The sequence below is a fragment of the Hemibagrus wyckioides genome, linkage group LG06 (genome assembly GCF_019097595.1).
Source record: "Hemibagrus wyckioides isolate EC202008001 linkage group LG06, SWU_Hwy_1.0, whole genome shotgun sequence".
Lineage (NCBI taxonomy): Eukaryota > Metazoa > Chordata > Actinopteri > Siluriformes > Bagridae > Hemibagrus > Hemibagrus wyckioides.
Window position 1 is genome coordinate 40,595,664 of NC_080715.1, and position 23,978 is coordinate 40,619,641.

The 23,978-nt window shown below is 40.2% G+C and overlaps 1 protein-coding gene across 1 annotated transcript in view; it reads left to right on the plus strand.

Annotated features, from left to right (window-relative positions):
• The window catches only part of scara5 (scavenger receptor class A, member 5 (putative)), a 50,703-nt gene extending 28,121 nt beyond the window's left edge, over positions 1-22,582 (plus strand). The window contains exons 5-10 of the mRNA XM_058391833.1: positions 205-681; positions 2,466-2,546; positions 2,919-3,026; positions 7,562-7,627; positions 15,245-15,433; positions 19,248-22,582. Of these exons, the coding sequence (XP_058247816.1) occupies positions 205-681; positions 2,466-2,546; positions 2,919-3,026; positions 7,562-7,627; positions 15,245-15,433; positions 19,248-19,381 (1,055 nt within the window). The 3' untranslated portion in view covers positions 19,382-22,582. The remainder of the gene's footprint in view (positions 1-204; positions 682-2,465; positions 2,547-2,918; positions 3,027-7,561; positions 7,628-15,244; positions 15,434-19,247) is intronic.
• The last annotated feature ends 1,396 nt before the right edge of the window (positions 22,583-23,978 follow it).

The following is a 23,978-nucleotide window of genomic DNA, read 5'->3' on the forward strand; positions in this document are numbered from 1 at the left end:
AACAGCTCATCACCATGCTTAAGAATCAGAGCTACAGAGTTCGACCGAACTGAATGAGCGAATAATCCTTAATTAATGATCACTAAGGTGGAAAAGCTAGCTAGCAAACTGACCAAACATGAAGGTAACCTACCTTTTGTCATGAAAGCAGATATTTTGTTCTTGTTCTTATGATGAATAACTCGAATCTCATGTTCCTCACAGGACGCCTGGTGCAGGGCTTGGAGAGGGACATCCGGGACCTGCAGGCGTTTACCGAACATGCCACGGGCTCTATGGCCCAGATAGAGGAGCATGTAGGAAACAGCCAGAGAAACAGCAGTGCACTAGGAGTAGCTCTAGCCCGAGCCTCTGCCTCTATCCACAGTCAGGATGCTGCACTGCGTGAGGCAGTGGGCCGAGTGGACATCCTCCGGCAGAAACTAGACGATGTGGACTGGACCATGGGCTCCATCAACCACTCGCTCAGCAGCCACATCAGCACCCAGCAGCTAGAGATGGAGATGTTTCAGGTGCAGCTGGGAAACGTGACCCAGGACACTAGGAATGCCAAGATCATGCAGATCCACCTAGAGGAGCAGATGAGGAATGAGCTCGAGATTCTCAATGTCATCACTGAGGACCTGAGGCTCAAAGACTGGGAGCACTCCATGGCCCTGAAGAACATCACTGTCATCGAAGGTAAGAAGAAAAAGATTTCAATAATGATAATAACTCTACTGATCTAGTAACCAACAATAACTGATGTATTTTATAATAGAGTTAAGTGCAAAAGTTTGTACCCCCATGGTTTTTGGGTGGGGAAAAGAAAAAATGCATCTCTATTTTTTAAGTTAGGTTTAAAAAAAAAGGTAATATGGCAACAATCCAAAAGACCTTCCAAAATATTAGAGAGGATCCCTAAACTCAGAGTTTGGGACAGTTATAAAGAAAGTAAAGGATAAAGGGAGTAAAGGACGTAGGATTGTTTGCATTTCAAGATGTTATTCTTTCATAAAATCTATAAGCCAATCATATCCCAGTATATAAGCCCTGCAAGAGCTTTTTATTAAGAGGTGGGTAAAATTTGGAAAAAAAAGTCCAAATTGCATATTAATGATGTGGAATTGCTGAAATAGAACATAAAATATAGCCATTAATGACATTTATGTGAAAGGCAATTTATTATTCATTATAGAAAATACTATGATTTCGGGTTCTTCGGCAGTGTCCGGTCCAGCAGTTTCTGTACCAGCTCACGCCTGTACGTGGGAAAGTTCTGAACTTCAAGCGTCCACTTTTATTTCTGAGGGATCACTAACCAAACCCAACACCCAGTCATTAAGGAAACCGCGCAACGGCTCGCAAATCAACGGTAAAATGGATCTTCCGCTAACACCCTCCAGACAGCACTTGACTGTGGAGTACATTTGGCATGGGTGTAATAGATTAATGACTCGACAGAGCGAGAACACAAACTGCTACAGAACCTTCGGTCCTGACAGAACTCTCTCACTCTCTGATGAAAGATCCTTCATCATGCTTGCTTGATATAAACCAGGCCTGGAACAAAAACTCTTCACTGAGCTTCATGGCTGTGGGATAAATCCGGAGAGCTAGAGGAGAAACATCTCAAGGGATCGGGAATCTTTCCTCCCCTCTCTCTCTCTTTCTCATGTGACTGAGTTAACGTGTTCCTCCGTGCCAGCACGGCTCTGCAGAAAGAGCGCAGCGGAGCCCTGAAAGCCAAGCGTAACAAAAACATTGGCCTGCCATGATAACAGGACCACAGGAGTGCTAGAAGTGTGCGGGAGAGCTCTGCGCTGCATCAGCCAGAATCTCAAACCATATCTGTGTGGCCTGATGCTGTTAGTCAAGACGAAGTTTGATGGGCTCTGGGAGTTTTCAGTTACACTTAGGTTTAGAAGAAAGGAATAAAACACTTCAGGGTGGACATGCTGTTAAAGGAATAAAAAAAAATAATAATAATAATAATTCAATGTGGCCTGAGGTGAAGCCACAAAGTTGAATGTTTTCCAAAAATATCATGTCCCGTGGTTTATTCCTTTTATTTCATATGCGTCTTTCTTAACCACACACATTTTAGTCCTTTTATAGTTACACCTAAGGTCTGTAAATCCCTTCATCCACTTTTAGTTCTATCCATCCATATTGTAGATCCACAAACTCTTTCCTTCCATCCATCCATTGTTCCATCCATCCATCCATTCATTCTGTACATCTGTCCATCCATCTCACAGCAACATACAAACAAAACTGAGGATGGATTTTTCCATTTATTTCAATTCATCATCAAGCTATTCTTTATATGTCATCTATCCATCCATCACTCTCACCAGTTCTAAATATAGTCTATTTCCTTCTTTCTTTCACCACTTTTTTTTTTGTTTTAAAAATAAGTCAAAAAAGGAAAAAAATAGCTTCTGTGTGTTTAAGTAAATGTTTTTTCTTCTCATTTTTTTCAGGGCCTCCAGGGCCAAAAGGTGAAAAAGGAGATGCAGGGCCTTTAGGGCCTGCTGGGATCCCCGGCCTGACAGGCTTTAGAGGTATAATGCTAACACACTCACACACACTGTGGAGGGAAAAAAGCAGTGCTTCATTTTTCAGTGAAGTGTGTGACAGTAAAGATGGAGCTTCTCCAGTCTTTACATATTTTCCTCTCAGGGATGAGACTCCCTCCTGTGTGCACAGCCTCTGGTTCTGCATTGAATTGGGAAAGCAGTGGAGAAAGTCCAACGTTATTAGCTTATAGATCATTGCTCAGGACACACACACACACACACACACTGTCATACTCCCAAACCTGATAAGTATATATATTTCCTTTTTTTATATTAATTGGAACCTCATTTTCTTGTTACTGCAGAACTGGGGAAAGTAAACTCTGTGTGTGTGTGTGTTTGTGTGTGTGTGGTCAGGTATACCAGGAGAAAAAGGCATCCAGGGCCCACAAGGACTTACTGGGTCTAAAGGTCAAGATGGTCAAAATGGAGAGAAAGGAGATATTGGACCAATGGGACCCAAAGGTAAAAGGTGACACACAGACACACACACACCCTGATACACACATCCTATCGCACACTCACACAAACACGCCTTCTCATACACACACACACACACACACCCTGATACACACACCCTCTCACACACCCAAGCCCTCAAACCCTCTCACACACTTGCACAAACATGCTTTCGCACAAACACACCCTCTCACACAAACACACCCTCTCTCACAAACACACCCTGTCTCACACAAACACCCTGACTCACAAATAACAGCTTGTGAACACACTGGTATCTGATGCGATGTCCCAATTTAACTGTAGCTGCATCCGGTCAAATCTCACAAACAATTCAGATCATCTTCCTCATGGGTCTCATAGTCTTTGAATGAGTAACGCTCTGTAGCTTTTTAAAGGTATTTTACCTGTTACTAATCTTCGCAGACTGTACCGCCCACCTGCAGCCTGTTTTGTCCACAGCTGTGTGTTGGATTTAAAGAGGAACAGCAATTAAATTAAAAGCCTTAACCGAACCATGTTTAACAAAATAGCTCTATTCAGGGGCAGACCTGAAGGGGTTTTCCAGCCAACAGGCTGAACCTGTCTGTGCTCATGTGCTCGACCTCATGCTTGAGTGAAGAACTGAGCCTATGACTTTAATTCTCACTGCTTTTGGTTAAAACCTAAGTTCTACAGAACGACACAGCAGAATAAATCACAAGAAGCTCTAGAAATGACTACAATTGAAGCTGTCCCAGATTTATGTGATCAGACAACATCCTGTGGATTATTTTTTATCCCCAAAATGCACTAAAAGATGCTAAACAAACTACAGTGGAAACTCGCCATACGAATGCTCTCCGTCACCTTAAGAATTGAAATTTTGCAAGAAAATTGCATCGGCATAAGAAGCATTCTTAGCGTACAAACAAACTGAACCAAACTGGCTTTATGCATATGTCCAGGTGCTGTTCAAAACTTGTTTGTGTCAGTGGAAAACCAAGCAATGCCAACCAAAGCGAGTTTACGAATTTTAGGATTTTTTTCTAGTCAACGCATGATAATGTTGACTTCGGCATGCGTTCAAAAGCTAGGTGATTTTTCAGGCATTTTTTGTTGACAGATTGGTGGCCTGATCTATTTTTAGCTCAAGCTTGGTGGCACGACTTCCTGTGAGGACCCTTGACATGGAATGCTTGGCTTGGGTCAGTTCTCTGTAAGCAGCCATGCAGTTTACATACACTACCAGTCAAAAGTTTGGACACACCTTCTAATTCCATGGTCTTTCCTGATGTTTATTTCTTTCTACACTGTAAAACAATGCTGAAGGCGGCCGAAATCCACAATAATGTCCTTTGAACAGTTGATATTGAGATATGTCTGCTACTGATGCTCTGTAAAGCCTTCATAACGGCTCTAATCTGAGGTGCTGTTAATGGGTGATTTCTGAGGCTGGTAACTCTAAATGAACTTCTCCTCTGCAGCAGAGGTCAGTTTTGGTCTTGCTTTACTGGGATGGTCTTCATGTGAGCCAGTTTCATCATGGTGCCTGATGGGTTCTGCAAATGCACTTGACAATACTGTTCTTGCAAGAACTATTCCAGAACACCTGACCTTCGTGTCTTAAAATAACAACTGACTGTTTTTTGTTGTCATTACATACGGATTACTTAAGTCCATGTGTGTTATTTCATAGTTCTGAAATCTCCAGGATTGTTCTAGAATGTAGAAAATAAATCCCTAAACAAAAAACATTGAATTAAAAGGTGTGTCCAAACTTTTGACTGGTAGTGTATATCCGTTTGTATTCGTCTTGGTCATATTGGTAAATTTTTTGGGCGGCTGGAACAGATTATCTACATTATTTCTTATGGGGAAATTTGTTTTGCAATACAAATTTTCACCTTACGAACTCGCCTTCAGAACCAGTTAAATTTGTATGCTCCACTGTACTCTCGGTCAACTACATTAGATAAGCAATCCTGCCTTAACATTATTATGAAATGCTCATTTTAAATAATAAAAACTCCCTAATGTGTTGAAATGAATCCTACAATATCCGTGACTAAGTGAAGCACTGTTTCTAAAAAAAAAAATAAAAAAACTCCACTCTCACTACACACCGTTGGAATTAGACGGAAATAGACAAGTGGGAATGTGTATTTGATCTGTAACCACGATAAAGTCCATTTGTATAAGAAGAAAAGTCTTTGATTCTTCGTATCCTGGTGCTGAAAAGCACTTTTGAAGTCCTCTGTGGCTTTGGGTGTGAAACGCAAACAGCCTGCGCTTACTTTGTTGGTGGGAAGGTATTAACGTCCACGGGTAGATCAGAACTCTTCCTAAACGCTGCCTGACTCTTACAGCTCACCAAACATCTGTGTTAGTCTCAGAATAATGTGTTCCAACCAAACCACCTACTCAAATCTCTCTCCCTCTGCCTCTGCGTGCCCGTTACTGACCACAGGCAGCCGTGTGGAGGTTAGATCTAATCCTTCGGACACAACTCCAGCTTGAGTAGAACAGAAACCTTGGCTTTAACCTGAATAACTGACTTTATCCGTCAGGATAAATGTACAAATGTTTTTAGCTAGGTAGCTTAATTAGCTACTAATACTACAAAAGTGCAAGCTGATTGATCAGAATTTCAGTTCCATAGCAACAGCTCTGAAAATCACAGCTTTATTTATAACCAGTACCTTCACTAGCACCATTTTCCGTGAACGTTTTAACAGCCTAGCTTCTTTCAGACTAGGAGCTTTGCAGTAGTTCTAATATTTTAGCAAGCAAGTTCAATTTCTTAACACAGCAGATACAAAGTGAACTTCATCTATAATTCATGTAGTTGTGTATTGGTTTCCGGTGTAGCTGGAAACAAGACAAAGCGTGGCTCCTGAATGCTAACAAGACTAAAAAATCAGTGCAAAAGAGGTGATAATGTGGACATGTAGAATGTTCCCTTATCATCTTACTTCATGAGGAACCTTTTAGATTTCTTTAAGTGCATTCCTTTTCCCCATGAGCTTGTCTACATGTGTTAGCTACTTAAAGGTGCTCTTATCTCTCGGTAACCTTAGTATGATGGGCTCTGTTTTCCTTCAAGTAAGAGTGTTAACCTGTCGCTCTGATAAAACTGTGATAAAGCTTAATCAATAAAAGCTGGACCAAGTCCAACACAGAGATGGAGCCACGCTGGGCCTGGAGGCACCGCTTCAGAAAGACTGGCTACGCTTATTTAGCATCAACCATTTTGATTCAAAAAGCAGAATCTTTCATGACTTGACTGCTGTACAGTTTGTTATTTTATATTAATCGCATGACTGGTATTAGCATCCCATATAGCAAATCACGGAATGACAGCCTTGAAGTCATCCAAGTCTGACTGCTAAATCATGTCTCGGGTAGGATATGGACCAGAACTCACAGCTCGGGCCGCTGTCACCCATGAACATTAGTTATATTTTACAAAAAAAAGTGCTTGAATGTGTCTGGTTACATGTGGAACATTTCTTCATAACTTTAGCAATATCTTACCGTTTCATGCCTTAAATCATCCTTATTTGGAATCAAATCATATTTCACTGGGATTACTGATACTTTGGTACCATCCACCAATGAAGAATTTCTTTTCTTAGGTTTACCATGCATACCGTAACCATAGCAACACTCTAACATAGTGAAGTTACTACTTACTAAATATACAGTAGTTATACTGTATATATACTAAATATATAGTAGAATAACTGACTCTCCAGAATAGATTTCTTCTTCTTCTCAGTGACACAGATGCAATGATGATCAGTGTAACTCTGCTATTGAGGACATAAACAATGGTAGAAACTGTAGAACTGTAGAACTTGAACATATGCAGACACAGTAAAGTGTATTCCATTCAAGTGAACTTACCAAAAAACAGACAAGGTGTATTTTTTCTTGATTGTCGTGTTATAAATTACTCACAGACCGACTAATTTTTCCACACTTTGTCCTCCATGGTTGTTTTCTCATTTGGTGTTTCAACTTCCAATCAGATTAGTCAGAAAAAGAAAAAAAAATTGACATCACCCTGTGAATTTCAACCTTGGAAGTTCTGCTGTGTCCAAAAACCCCAGCAGGATTAAATGTGAAACATGCTGACAGAGCGTGAAAGCAGTCTTACTTCAGAGGAATCTAGCCAAAAGAATTTGGTGCAGGAAAAAAAGTCTAGGGTTCTTTGGATTGTTCTTCTTGATGAACCGTGAAGAAGATGTCGGTTGCCGTTGGAGAAATTTCTCAGTAGAACCTGGCTGAAAGGCTGGAAATCCAAAAACTTTTGGAGGAACCTTTTTTGAGATGAAAAATTTCAAATGAAAAAAAGCCATGTTTCTCTAAAATGGTTTCAAAATGTATTGAGTAAGAGAACATCTACAGCTCTCTGTAGCATCAGATCCTTTCTTAACTAAAGTGAAAGATTATGTAGCTAGATGTTCTCATAGAATTAGTGTGATTTTGAGAACCATAGCTGATGAAAGTTGATGAAAGCTAAAAACTGATGGAACAATTTGTTTTGTCTGTTTCAGGCCAAAGAGGAGAACGGGGACCCAAAGGAGAGAAAGGGGACCGAGGGGACCAAGCAGGCATGACAGGTAGAAGGTCTTATCTTCTCTTTAATCTCTTAAAACAAACATGAAAGAGAGCATCACAAATCCACAAAAAAAGCAAGTACAGTTCCTGAGCTGTATCTCCACCACCTGAAAACACACCAGTAAACAGCATAAGTAGAGCAAGACAACAAAATTGGAGGAGCTTGAGATTTCTGTCTTGCTTTGTTAGTTTCGTTGTATTGTCCTTGATAGAAAACAAATGTTCGTAATAACAGGTTATAAAAAAACATATAGCACATTTCATTGATGATACCTGAATCACAATATAGTCCACGGTGCAAGTTCCTACTCCTGTAAGAACAGACTGTGGATTCAGGACTAAAAAGTTTTCCTGAACTACAAACTAAAGTTCTGGAAATGTTCCTGAAGTCCTGCTCAGGTCTGGTTCCTCTGATGGAAACACACCTCAAGTTTCTGAGTTCCTAAAGTTCCTCATACATGCGCAACCAAAATGTCTTGTAGAACCCAAATGGAAACAAGCCTCAGGTTCCTGAGTTCTGGAAGAGATTACTGATTGGAGCAGGAGCTGAAATAGTTTCTGGAATTACAAACTAAAAATTTTAATCCATCCTGGTTCCCCTAGTGGAAACATGCCTAGAGCTTCTGAACTCCAGCAGGAACTAAAGGTTTTTCCATCCTGAATGCTTGGGTGGAAACAGGCTTAAAGCTCTTAAGATCTGGAAAGGTTCCTGAATTCCTGTCCTGGAGCAGTAACTAAAAGTTTTTCTGGAATTAATTTTCAAAATTAAAAGCTAAAAATTCGAACCAGTGGCGAGTTGTGGAAAAGGTTTCTGAGTCCTGCAGTGGAACCGTGTTGGAGCTGTAACTCTGAGGGTGGAGTAGCAGGTGGCCCTGATGGGCCTGAACAGTAAATAGATGCTGTTTTTCAGGGAAATGATCTCTGTGGGTCTCTTTGGCCAGCCGCTGAAGTTCTCCTCTGCAAAACATGTTTGAGAGCAGCTCAGGGATCAAACACATACTTTACATTCTCCTCACTCGTCTTTCATTCATAAAGCTTCACTTCAACTGAAGCTCTGTATCTGTCGGCCCACACTGGTTCTTCAGCCAGCACACGCTGCTCACTTCAGCAGGACTGTGGGATTCATTATGGATTGGTTTTTTCATCTGCACTTTTGCCCTGGAGCTACAAAGCTAAGGCTACTAACACAATAATGGGTGTTTATTTTACACAACAAATATCTTCCTCAGACCTTCCAGTTCTTAATCTGAGATCTTAAAACGTAAGTGAAAATTCACTGCATAGAAAAACACTGTAAGGTAATCAAGTGGCTATTTTGGATAACCAGAATCGGGGGGGGGGGGGATACTGTGAGAATATTTTGAATTCTGTCTTCAGAATTGAGTTACTCACGTTTGGTTAACAAACTTCTCACCTCTGAGGTTGCCACATATTTCCTGAGATATAACATAGAAATGTGGACACCAAACAGGAAGTAGCAAGGTGTTAAAAGCAGCTGATCTCTGATGGGAAAACACTTGGAAAATGATCCATATTTCTTGTGGTGAAGTAGGAACTAAGACAATTTCTGGAACCATAACCCAAAAAATAAAAATAAGACATGACTCCTCTGGCTGAAAGATTCCTCAAGTTTGAATTTGGGGTAAGGACTGTAAGACGTAATCTTGCAAACTTGTTCAAATCTGATCCTAAAATATTCTTAATCATGGACCAAACCCTTCTAATATATACATACTCACATTTTTCTTTACTCTGGGTGTCATCATCCGAGTGCAGCAGGTGATACTGATTAACTGACTTCCTTCTGTGAAGACATGACCTAGAAGATCAGACATGGTGGTTTGTCTGTTTATTTATTGTTGCTCTTGAATTGGTTTCAGAAGTTTAGGAGTGCAAGTGTGATGCGTGTAAGCATGTATATGAGACAGTGATGTGTTTACAGTAGGTCTGTGAGTAGGACGGTGATCAGAGTGGGGGTGAGGATGTGTACAAGCTGGGAAATAAACCATCTCCCACCTGGGAATGTGGGTTCAAAAATGACCCAACTGAAATCAAAACTGATACTGAAAAGTGTGTATTGTGTGGATTCACCATGGAGTGATGAACAATTTAACATCATTTTCGGGGAAAATAAACATGTTGCAGCTGGTGGTGGTGGTGGTGGTGGTGGTGTCCAATGGCAATTCAGCTCTGCTTTCTCCATCATTGTCTGTTCAGCTCCTTCTGTAAACAGTACACTCTTGCTAGAGCTCCAAGTAAAGGTTAATGGTGTCTAGGTTATAATAAAAAGATAAGCGAAATATATTCCACTATGCAAGTTCCCAGTCCTACTGTAGAACAGGAAATAAATGTTATCTGTAATCATAAAATCAAAATCAGGTTTGTTTCCTCTACTAAAATCATGCCTGGAGTTCCTGAGTTCCAGTTCAGTTCAATTTTATTTGTATAGCACTTTTAACAATGAAAATTGTCTCGAAGCAGCTTTACAGAACATAAGAAATATAGTAAAAAAAAGTTTGCAATTAATATTAGACAAAAAGTTCAAGATTAATATTAGACTTATATTTACATTTATTTGTATTTATCTCTAATGAGCAAGACTAAGGCAACTTTGGAGAGGAAAAACTCCCTTAGATGGTAAGAGAGGAACCAGAGTCAAAAAGGGAACCTCAACCTTATTTGGGTGACACCGGAGAGTGTGAATATGAATAACATCCTTTCTACAGTCACATACAGTCAGTTGGAGTAACCAGGAGCCCCTGAGCAACTCATAAATTAGCTCAACATCTGAGTTCATTATAGCATCAACACCACCTCCTCTATGCTGAGTTCTTCAAATACTCAATGATGGAGACACAGCATATGTAGAATGTTATCTTGAGAATTTGATTAGGAGGTTGTTGTCTTCAAAGTCCACATGGGGTTGGCATCTTCTCTTCAAGTGTAAAGATTTTGAGGTTTGAAAATGGTTTCTGGTTTACAGCATGGGAGGAGAAACAGCAGCAACAACAACAAAAATTGGAATCCAAGAATTCAGATCAGTTCATGTTCCTCAGGTAAAAACATGCCTGAAGTTCTTGAGTTCCACTGAAGCTTCCTGGTGTCCAGCTGTGGGCAGAGTATAGTTCCACATGTCCTGAACAGAGTCCTGTAGTAAAGGTAGAGTTTAGCAAGTAGGTTATTATGTTATTGCACCAGTGTGTGAAAATGTAACACTCAGAGTGACTCCTGGAGTCCATAAAGCACTTCCTGTCAGCTGGTTCCTGTTATTTTATTGAGAGCAGAAGAAAATAAAGAAAAGGAATGAGACTCTTAAGCAATTATTAGAGACAGGTGATATCAGATAGAAGATGAGTTATGAAGGATATTTGATTTCACCCACAAAAGATATTAAATAATTCTTCAGAACTGAAAGGAAAACACTTCTCCACTTCCTCTTTATAAGAGAAAGCCATTTGTTTCCTTGCTGTATGTTTGCCACATTCCTTTTCACTTGAGTGCTTTAAGCACACCGATAAAGCCAAATCAACCCCGAGCCTACATTCTCAGCGTCTGTAGAGAGACTCGGAGAAAACAGCTCCACAGCTTTGATGAACTGCTACACAGCCAGTTGTTTTACATTAACCGGATGGTTAGTATTAGCAATTATGCTAATGTTCTGTGGTTGTTTTGGCACTGATCACATGATTAGAACTCGCCCTAAATTGAGATGGCTTTAAGCTTGTCTCTGTAAAATCTTAGCAACGGAGAGAATTGTTGCCTTGTTTTCCAAGCAGAGGTCTGATCCGGATAAACAGAGATGTTGTAATGGAATCTAGGCAAGAAAACGCTCATTGTAGATACACAGCAGCCAATTTCCTGCTATTAATCAAATAATTGCCGAGTTGCCATGATGATTATTACAGCGTATTGGGTTTTTTTTCAAAGTTCTTTTGTAATGGCACCTTCAAGTCATTTAAGAATCGCTTCATAAGACAACAGAAAAACTCCTTTAGAGGCTGCGGTCATAACAGCATGGACTTTTTGGTCACAGTGCTTTTGGAGCACCAAGAATAGTCTGTAATGCCACCAAAACCCCCAGGCTGGACTGAGGCGTGAAGAACATTGGCAGCAATTGGTGTGAACATAAAGCCAAAGGTCCACAGCAGAACAATATCCTCTGCTACCAATAAAAACAAGAAGACTGCATGTGGAACCAAAAGACTGTAACACGAAGCAGAGCACACAGGCATGCCGAGAGCAATCAAGCATCGTCCTTGACTCAGATATCAGGCCAGCTGGATTCCAGGCCAGAAAAATCTACAGCTCAAGCTCAAGCCTGCTGTATGTCAGCAGAGACCAGAAAAACTGCCTCAACCACCACCAAAAGCAGATACAAGGTCCACTGAGTGACAAATGGAACAAAACCTAACAGAGCAGTAGCAAAGTGTACACTGCATGTTCTCTATCAAGCAGAGAAAACACACACCTTTACCTTTTACGGTCCATTTATAGCTTTCCTAGGCAGGTATCAGGGTCTTTAATCATGTGTGGACATGTGCAGGATACCAGTGGAGCAATTTCAGCAGTGGAGTGACATGAATGAAACAAGGAAAACTGGAAATGAAATCTGCTGAATTTGTGACCCACAAGCCAGAAGTGAGTCGATGTAAAATGTCTTCGGATAACAAGAAACTGAACTGGTCTCTCAATTTGTTATAAGATAAACTTGCATGAACAAGTAAGGCTTTTGCCAATGATATATATTCATCATCCTTATTAAGCGTTTTATCCTGGCCGGGGTCAAGCTGTGGTGGAACTCAAGCTCAGCAATGGAGTGTGCATGAGCTGGGAATGCATCCAGTCCATCTTATGGTGATCAAGTCACTTACTGACATGTTCCTGGGAGGTGGGAAGCAACCGGAAAACCAGACATACAATAACCCCAGATCAAAGTTCAGGGTCAAATCAGGAACCATGGATCTGTGGGGCTTCAAGACTACAGCACTTACCAACTCCCAAATACCCCCCCCCACCCCAGTGGTGCACAAATGGCACAATTTCAGAAGCACAGAATTCACAAATAAGACATAAAAAAATATATATAATCAACTATTTTGAGGATTATATCAACATTAAGCTGTTGTACATGATGAGCTACAACTCAAAACAGACTAAAGTGGAAAGGCATGACCTTGTCAAGAGAGCTGATAGAGAGAGGAGGGACTGGACCAAGCACTGAGGCTTGTGGGACACCAGTAGAGAAAGTAAGCATGGAACAGATGTAGATTATCTTTATGTCACCTGATACAAGTACCCCTCTTGGTAGGGCTTGAACTACAGGATGGTCAAGAGAAGAAGGGTCAAGAAGGGGTCACATTTATGGCAGATAGTCGAATGGAGCCAATTTAAGGCCATATTTGGAGCTGGTTCTGCACAAGCCCGAGAGATAATTGATTACAGTTCTACTTTTGCAAGACTCTAATAACTCAGAAAGCTTTAGAAAGGTTGTATCTGATAGCTTGAATCCAGGAATAATACGAGTCCTAAGGCATGGAGTTTATAATCCAAGTTCTACCTATTTATAATTGCAGTGGGACAGGTTAGCTCCTAAATACGGTGCATCATCATGGATTAAGCTACAGTTTTCATTTCCTATGTGTTTTCCCCTGCCGAGGGTTTGGTGTATCAAATGACTGGTTAATATCTTAGGCCATGTGCTTCACAGCAGGAGACAGCTTCTCTGCTAATAACATACTCCTAGTGTTTGTGCATGTGTCCTTTAGCAGGGTTTGGCTTACATTCAGGTCCTAGGTTCAGCCAAATCGACTAGCATTCCCAGATCCGGCTCTCTAAATATTTTAGATGATTTGGGATAAGATAGTAGCTCATGCTGCAAGCACTATCCAATAGTGACGCACGGGACTTTTTTGACGACACTTTTATGCCTTTATCTCAATTGTTTATGAAGCAATAAGCTGCTCAGTGCATTGTGAAAGTGTTTATTTCCTGATTTTGCAATGAAAAAGATGCCCTTTGTCCTAATAAGCATCATGACAAACGTAACGGTGGAAAGGAAATAAGTTGGCTTGTAATTTTTTTTTCTGCATCGAAACTCAAAATTCTATCAAATATATACATCATTATTTCACTGTAAAATAAGACACATTTCATTCCAGTGAAATTGCAGACATTTAAATTATAACGATGTACTGAGGGTCACACGCTGCTTTAATCAGAACAGAGAAAGTTCTGCTTCCCAGAATTGCCACAGCATCTGCTACACATTTAAGAGATGTCCATCCAGCTCTCAGCATGTGGACTGCGACACTCGACCATCCAATGTCCTCCATTTATTAATCTCCTGTTTGTGTAAACAGTCTCACGGAGAATACAGCCATTTCTGCATCGCCTCATACGTGGACGTGCGCTAATCTCCGGAAGGATTGTAAGGTTCCTGCATGATACGGTAATGATAATATACCTCATCCTATAGAGTGTTTACAGACTTAAAACCGACTTTACGTTGGACCTTGAGGAAGAGATCAAGGGTAATGTGTCACAGCTGGACTAGCTTTTACTTCCAAAGCAAAATTTCTTAGACAAACATTGCACAGTTCTCTGATTTTTTTTTTTTTTTTACAAACATGAGAAAGAATCTAATGCCTTCAGTCAAACAAGCTGGTTTATTTCAGGTCACACAGACTAGACTTCATGTTCAATAAGAGCAGAGGTTCTTCATGTTACTGTACTTCAGTTGGGTTTTTAAGCATCTTTACTTTTCTACTTTCTACATTCCTCTACAGAGCCAAGGAGTCGGTCTAAACGTCCAACCAATCAAAATCTTCAAAACCAATAAAAGATTCAGGTCCCATTCTCATCATCTGCGGATTCTGACACACGAGCATTCAGCTAATTGGTATCATATCATGCAGATTGATGATGTAAGACTTTATGCAAGATTTTATTTAATCGTAGATCTATCTGACACGGAGAATACACACTGGAGAATTCAGCCGATATATCACTCAGATCTCGTACAATGAATAAAACGATACGATGAATAAAATTTTTAATTATTCAGTTGTTTCTTTAATCAGAGTACTTCCATGGAATGTTTGGCGTTATTTTACCACCTCTACTACAGAGTTTTATTCATTTTAAACGATCGAAGCAAAATTCCTTCCAAACCTGACAACCGCTGCTTCTTTGCTTCATTCATCCGTTTTCACACGTGTCGTGCACCACATCAATAAAACATAAATAAAGGCTAACTCTATGCTATGAGAAATCCGCACATGTGATTTGACCCTGATCCGAACCTGAGGAATACTTCAGAAATGTGAATTTCCGAGACAAAAATATATAATAAGAGTAATAAATCCAAGGCTGAAAGAAATTGCTTCCTTGTGCAAGCTGGGTGTGAAACACCTGTTTGCCACGTGTTAGTAGGCTTACGTGTGTCTTGAGTTATGCGTACTGAATATACATTTACACACACGTCTATATTTCATCAGACTGTAATCTGGTTACGATTCTGTTTAATAATTCATTAGGCAGAATCACAAATTAGTCTTTTTGAGACTGTGTGTGTGTTTAGCTTGTCTTTAATGCTGTGTGTGTGTGTGTGTGTGTTGCAGTGGAGAACGTTCTGGTGCGTTTGGTGAACGGCTCGGCGGCACACGAGGGCCGGGTCGAGGTTTATCATGAGGGACGCTGGGGGACAGTGTGTGATGACGTGTGGGATAAGAAAGATGGAGACGTGGTGTGTAGGATGCTGGGATTCCGGGGAGCACGAGAGGTCCACAAAACTGGACGATTCGGACAAGGTAAGGCGAACACGTACAGGTATGCACACACACACACACACACACCCACACAGTGATGGGTTTAATGATAGAAAAGTAAACATAGTGAGTAGAAATTCCTAGACAAATACATTTTTTGAAATTCAGTGGGATGCTTGTATCTGTGTGTGTGTGTGTCTGAAAGCTCTACCTCACACAGACCCTCCATAAATTAAACGACATCCATTTACAAAAATTACATTTTAATTACTGATTTTACTCTACAGTGCTCTGCAAGCATTAAAAGCCTGAGTGTGTGTGTGTCGTGGAAAAAAAGTGTGTGTTGGCCAGCTGCTCCTAGCTCACACACCACCGGCAGTGAAGTCACACACTTTCCTGGCAGCCGAGCTTCTACTGTCTTTAGCAGCCGCATCAGATACAAAGCCGGAGCAGCCAAGCGTTGCAGCCGGGCCACCGGTTTGTTTTCTCAGAGGTTTTATAGCGTATATTAGAGCATGTCTTCGAGCTACTGACATTAATACGGCTTTATTAGGAAAACTCTGAGGTCACACACCGGGGCTGTGATATCAATCTGATACTGCTGATTGGATTTCTCAGACCGAAAAGCAACCAAGTATGTGTGTGATAGAGGAACCATTTATCCAGCTTCATTTGCTCTCTATATTATATTGCTGATTCTTATTCTTGTATCTGCATACATGCCATCTCACATGCGATCTGTACAGTAGTCATGGTGTTACAGGAAAATGATCAACAGCAGGATGGTGTGATGAAGTGGAGTGGATTATTTTCTAATAACAACATGTCCCGATCATGTGTGTTATTTTACTACTCTATGACCACAGCAATTTGCCCCTTTTTTTGTCCAGCTTTTTTATTCTCTATAATGGAAAAAAATGCAGCTCGTCATTGTAGAACCTGGTGTGTGTGTGTGTGTGTGTGTGAGAGTGAGTAAGAATTTCAGTGTGTGTGTGTGTGTGTGTGTGTGAGTGAGTAAGAATTAAATAAGATAGATAGATAGATAGATAGATAGATAGATAGATAGATAGATAGATAGATAGATAGATAGATAGATAGATAGATAAAACCATCACATAAATAAAATAAAAACAAAATTAAATAAAACAAAATTAAATTAAACATAAAATTAAATTAAATTAAATTAAATTAAATTAAATTAAATTAAATTAAATTAAATTAAATTAAATTAAATTTAAAGCTCTTACAGGAAACTTTACCAGGTCAATGATCACAAAAGTTTTTTTACTCACTTTACATCAACCATCCTATATTAAAATCCTCGTAAATAAGTTAAGTTACTATAGCAACGATAAAGTTATTGCTAGAACATCGCTAGCACATGCGCACTAGAAGTGTTTCCTTCCTTACTTAAAATCCAAAGTCATTATATGGTTGTAATATTGCAAATCGAGCCACTTCTAATTTGCATATTCGTAAATTACGACTTTCTAGTTGAAATTAAAACTGTAGAAACTGCTTCGGTGCTTCCCCCCCCACCCACCCACCCACCCCCCGTTTTCTACCCACACGTTTTGTAGAAATATTAAATCAAGCTCTTGGTTATTATTCAATTTACTGTAGAATAAAAAAAAAATGTTTTTTTTCCCTTCAATACAGTCTCCAAAACAAGCTCACACGCGCGCGCGCACTCTCGTACCCGCCCGCGCGGTTAAGACCGCGCTATAAAATATTTTCGTGGTCTTCTAAACCGCACGTGCGTTACAGCTCGGTTCGTTTAGATGATTTATAGAGATGTTTGCTAACAGCAGAATATATATATGTGTGTGTGTGTGTGTGTGTGTGTGTGTGTGCACGTTGGGATGAAATGCGCGTGCTCCGGTGTTGTTTAAAGGATTTTGAATGAGCGGAGATTTCTGAAGCATGAGGTCAGGATGAGAGTTCATTATAAACGGCTGGATTTGTTATTCAGATTTTAGGAGCAGCTCCATTCGTTTCCCTAAAAAGGCCTCGTTGTTCTTTTATTTTTTTCAGGAAAACACTGCAGTCATTTTTCATTTCTCACTTATTAGAATCATGTGTGTATCGAGACTGTAGTGTTTATAATGAGCACAGTGAGAGTGCATATACAAATACACAGATGTGTGTGTGTGTGTTGCCCTGATATGGCAAAACAATCAGATTTGTAATAATGACACATTAAATGACCAACCAGGATTTTTTTCGCTCCCTGCTCATCTTCTGTCTCTCTCGGTCGCGCTCTACCACACAGATGCAAACATCTGCAAGTTCTTATGAGATCAGAGGTATCTCAGGGGCGCTCGCCTCGCCAGTGCAGTGCACCTTTTCCTCTATTTGGATGTGGAACAAAAGCAGAAAACAAAAAACCCAAACGTCAACTCGTATAGCATGTGCAACTCGATTGCAGCCTTGAAGCGGCGTGTCAGATTTAGTGCTTTAACATTTCTCCTTGGAGTGTTTAAATAAACGCAGGATGAAAATGGTTGGAGAGGTTTGGAGAGCAGACTGTCGCTGGGTGCGTGAAATACGCCTTTCTTTAAAACCTCACTTAAATCCAGAACCTTGGGAGACTCATGACTGTAAAAGTTTTGGCTTCTCTTTATTACAGTTACAGTCTCAGGCACTGATATATGATCTATCTGTAAGGATGCTCTGCATTTTAAGGGATTTCTCCACGGTAAATCGGAGCATGCTTGCAGCTCCTCGGTGCTCCCTCCCCGCCCGGACTGATTATTTTGTTTTGAAGATTGGAAGTGATTTAGGGCTTCTTATGGTGGTTGAAGGAGAAGATCTGAGGTTCATTTCAGGAATTTTGTTGAAGGGGTGGAGGGAGGGAGGGAGGGAGGGAGGAGATGGAGGCAGATTTAATGGCTCCAGTTTTAATGAAAACCAAATGAAGAGGAATGAAAAATTGCTCATTTCAATTCTTCACCTTTTCGGTCAGGGACACAGAGAACAAGTAGCTCTAATGGAAAAAAACACAACTTGTCACTGTAGAACCCGGTGTGTGTGTGTGTGTGTGTGTGTGTGACAATGGACTTTGATGGAGTTCCATTCTTCCAAAAGTCGCTTCCTAGTCATTTCTTAAAACAGAAAACTTTACCAACAATGTATTTTACTTTCAGGTGTCCAATCTCCAAGTCCATGTGAATGAGCTGTTACTATAGCAATGAAACCATTAGAACAATTATACAACACCGGCCAAAAGACGAGTCTTAATCGTGTTAGCGGAAATAGTACAGGTACAGATTAGATGAGTAGAAATCATAAATACAGAAAGTGGTAAGTGAGTGAGTGACATTAGACAACAAACATAGATGAGTCATTAATGAAAGCTGTCAGGGTCTGGAAGCAGGACCTCTTAAGTAGAAAAGCATCTATTCATTACTTGTGAGTAAAGTTTCCCACTTCCCACTGTGTGTGTGTATGTGTGTGTGTGTGTTCATCACTCAGAATTTTTCTCAAACACACACTCCTGTCAGACCTTCAGTTCACCAGCTGTTTGTTTCAGTCCAGCCTCCACCACAGCCATCACTGTTCAATCCTATATTCTGATTGGTCAGAAGAAGATAATCAATGCACTGGTTCTAATACATTATCATTTCTACAGGACTTGTACGGGTTAAAAAACATGGTTTCTGTCTCTATTGTTAGTGCTGTGTAACAGTTGGAGGTAAAGCTGAGAAGGTTTAACACACAGGAAGTGATAGACTAGAGGACTAAAGCGCTGCTGCACTGCTCACTTTATTCAGATGTTAACCAACATGATGTCTGAATGAAAGAACGAAGGTGTTAATTGTATCTTCCTGTTTACACGTCCTGTGTCTTTCTGTAGGTACTGGTCTGATCTGGATGGATGACGTGGCGTGTATTGGGACCGAAGACACCATCCACCAGTGCAAGTTCTCCGGCTGGGGCAAAACCAACTGCGGTCATGTTGAGGATGCCGGCGTGACATGTAATACTTAACACCGCCCCCTTTTTTTTCTACTGAGCGGACTGCTTTATGTTCAGGACTGCAGCGGAGCAGCTGATTGGCTGAGAGAATTACGTGGAAGATGCTGTCCCTCTCCAGGTCACCAAAGACAAGAGGATCAGTTAAAGCCTCATTTTCAGCAGGGTGGTGCTTGGGATTCGTCCAGCTCCCACAGAGCCAATGGGGACTGACGCCGGACAAACAAGCAGACTGGCACGCTTACAGCCTTTACTACAAAAAGGACAGTATTTACATCCTAAAGTCTGTTGCCTTTAAAAAAAAAAAAAACAGTAATAGATTTTCATAGTAGCACACTTTTATTACCGTCTTTTCCTAGTGACCTCATTTTGACCAAGCACAGCCAAATCCACTCCTTTGCTTACAGAATGAGGCTGGAAACAGGAAGTGAGTTGAAGTCTGAACTGCAGCAGTATTAACAGAGAGAGCATCAGTACCGTGCGCCATAAAGGGAAGAGATTCACACTGTTTTTACTTGAAGTTCAGTACTTTGTGCCTTTTCTCATCAGTATTTCTTCTTTGTGAGTCTCTCTGTGTCTCTTGCTGTCTCTCTGTCTGTCTCTCTCATACACCTCTTTCCAAGTGGATGACAAATAACCAATTTCAGTGTTTTGGTGGAGGGTTAATAGCAGCGAGAAAATTTCTGGAAACCCGCCCACTTGAATGGTTCAGTGCCAAATCCCTTCTCGCTCATCTGGCTGGAGTGTTGAGACACTCGTTCAGGGCTCGATTAGTGAGAGCAGGATTGGAATGAAGCCTCGGTCAAGGGCACACCTCCAGGCACCAGGGTGGGATAATGATTTACATTTCATCATGCACATTTCAACTTCAGGCTTTAAGGGAAAGAAAAAAAATTCTTTTACACAAACTGTTCCCGTATCTCAAATGGAGCAGATCGATGTTCGCTGTCCAAAGTCAGATTTAGTGATTTCAGCAGCAACACTAATACATTTAATTTTAGCTCCCACAAAGTTCATTTTTGAACCATGGTTTATTGTGACGTGTACAATCTTTTATTAATCATGTATAGAGAGTTACAACTAAAGATCAGGCTACTACAGTTAATCTCAGAAAGAAGCTAACATGTAATACATACATCTAACAGCCAGTGTTCAATTTTTCTGTGTTTAGCCGCTAGTTAGCTTTAGAAACTGTATATAGCTATCTGTATGGCCAGGCCACACCCACTGAAGACATTACAGAATAAGCATCATTTGGTACAAGAAACAAATTAGTGTTTTACTTTTCACGAAACCAAGTGACTAATTTTCTAAATTTCTCAAGTGCCTCTTTTCACATCAGGCTGATAGAAGTGAGTAATTGTCCACCAAAGATGCCACGTTTCTGTGCGGCGTCTCACACACAATCCTTATACACACTTTTTCCTGTCTTCTTAAACTCCTTACAATTATGTCTATACTCTTACCTCATACAGTATTTTTTTTAAATATGGATAAATTTACATATGTTTGTGTCATACTATGCTAAAACCCTTTCATGCAGTTGGGTATATTTAAAATAAATAAATAAAAAAGGACAGAAAAAGCACTTTGACTTTAAGAAATGTTTGTTTTTACTGTTATGATCACGTTTCTATGGGGGTTTTTTTCCATAAAGTATAAACACGTGTAAAATCCTGGCTAGCTGAGCATGAACGTCACGTTTTGATCAAAATGTCGGAGAGCTGAAAATGAAATAAACCTAATAGATTCCGACTGTAATCCGATCCCCGCTGTTAAAGTATCCGAACTGAAAACTTTAATGTGATTTTACAATGATGGAAATTCTGGTTGAGATATGTCTACTTTTTCCAGAACCACACACACACACACACACACACACACACACGTCTAATGAAGCATTAAATGGTACAGCTCTTACCTTTTAATGAAGAATCTTTACAATGTCACCGAAGACTTAACCTCTCCACACCTGGCTGTTGTTCCTGGGAGAGATTTAAGAGTAATGTGATAAATTTAGTGCCTTAGATGCAACATGGATCTTGAGGAACACTTACAGGGGAATCTTAAGTCTTGAAGAACTCACATATTGTTTCTGTTTTTTTTGGATGTGATTCTGTATTCTCTGTTTAACTCTGAATGTGATTCTTGGTTTAAGTCTGTATGTGACTCTTCTATTCGACTCTGTATGTGACTCTTCTATTGGACTCTGTATGTGACTCTTCTATTCGACTCTGTATGTGACTCTTCTATTGGACTCTGTATGTGATTCTTCTGTTGGACTCTGAATGTGACTCCTATATTTGATTCTGTTTGTGATTCTCTTTTCGACTTTGTATATGATTCTTCTATTGACTCTGCATGTGACTCTTACAGTCGACTCTGTATATGACTCTTCTATTAACTTTTCATGTGACTCTCTATTCGACTCTGAATAGGACTCTCTTTTCGACTCTGAATGTGACTCTTACTTTCGACTCTGTATGTGATTCTCTATCCAACTCTGTATGTCACTCTTCTACTCAACTCTCTGTGTGACTCTTTTATTCGATTCTGTATTTGATTCTTCTATTGACTCTGCATGTGACTCTCTATTCGACTCTGTATGTGACTTTTCTATCCGACTCTGTATGTGATTCTCTGTTCGACTCTGAATGTGACTCTTGCATTCGATTCTGTATGTGAATCTCTATGTGACTCTTCTATTTGACTCTGCATGTGACTCATATTCGACTCTGTATGTAATCCTATTCGACTTTGTATATGATACTTCTATTGACTCTGCGTGTGACTCTCACATTCCACTCTGCATGTGACTCTCTATTCAACTCTGAATGTGACCCTTACATTCGACTCTGTATGTGACTCTTCTATTCGACTCTCTATGTCACCGTTCTACTCAACTCTCTATGTGACTCTCTATTCAACTCTGTATGTGACTTTTCTAACCGACTCTGTATGTGATTCTCTGTTCGACTCTGTATGTGGCTGTGCAATTCTGTATGAGACTCTCTATTTGACTCTGTATGACTCGCTACATGACTCTGCAATGAATTCCATGCCTGTGTTCGTGTAAATAATGTCCGATATCATCCTACCTGCAAATATTGTACATTCAGATCCATTAAGCAATATCTCAGAGATGCTACAGTTTTTATATTACGGTTTCTTCTTTTTATCTCCATATGAAGAGAGAATAAACTGTGTTTATGCATACGAGTGCTTCAGATTCTTTCTGTTGGATGTGTGATTGAGAGGCTCTGCCCACAGGAAAAATGAAAATAAGAAAGAAATGGAGGAAAAATGAATAAAGGAAAATAAATGATTGTTATGATTAGATTGATTACTGTGGAGCTTTTTCTTCTCGATAATAATAATAATAATAATAATAATAATAAGTTCAGCAGCTCAGTGTTCCGGTTTGTTCATCTACAAAATTAAATGTAGCTACAAATGAATTTAATTGGAGGAATAAAACACTTCAGAACAATTTGGTAGCAATGGCTGAGAGAAACACACAGGCTCTATACGTGCGACGTCTCTCTTACTGTAAACACGCGGGCGGACATGAAGAAACGAGGGGAAAGGGAAAAAAAGCGGAGAGAACAGAGGGAGTTCAGTGATAGAGATGAACACTGGCTCTTTATTTGTCCTCGGAGAGGGTGATAAAGCTCCTGTGTTCTCAGTCAGGCTGAAAAGATTAAAGCTTTTTGCCCTGGTTTACTGGATTCCTCTGTTTTTTATTGCTGCACTAACATTAAACTGATCCTTGAGCTGATTTTGTTTTAGATCATATTCCAACACAATGATGGAGGGGAAAAAAGGTTATTTATATTTAAAAAAAAACACCCAGATCTTCAATATCAAGCTTCACATCACCTCATTAATTAAGAGTTTTAGAGCTCAGAGCTGATGCTGGATGGATCACTCCATCTCTCAGGGTGGTGCTGTTCCAGGAAAACAATCAACGACAAGGTGATAGAGGTGTGATGAGGCAGAGTCACCATTTTCTCCAGAAAGAAGATTGTTTTCCTGTAAGAAAACATTGCAAATTTATCAACGATTACAAATGTGTTTATATGTCAAACTTTTTTATCGTTTATAAATACTTTTAATGTTGCAGAACATCCAAGAAAATCTCCAAATAAAAAGAGAATAAAAAACCATGTTGATGCACACAGGGGCAGAGGTAGAGTCAGAGAGAGAAAGAGAGAGAGAGAGAGAGAGAGAGAGAGAGAGAGAGAGAGAGACAGACAGACAGACAGACAGAAAGAGAGAGAGAGAGAAATAGAGGGAAAGAAAGAGGGGGAGAGTCAGATAGTCAGACAGACAGAGGGGGAGGGAGGGAGGAAAAGCTGGTCAGAAAGACAGAGAGAGTGAGAGAGAGAGACAGAGAGAGAGAGAGAGAGAGAGAGAGAGAGAGACAGAGAGATAGTCAAACAGAAAGAAAGAGGGCAAGACAGAGACAGAGAGAGATAGACAGAGGGAGAGAGAGACAGACAGACAGACAGACAGACAGAAAGAGAGAGAGAAACAGAGGGACAGAAAGAGGGGGAGAGTCAGAGATAGTCAGACAGACAGAGGGGGAGGGAGGGAGGAAAAGCTGGTCAGA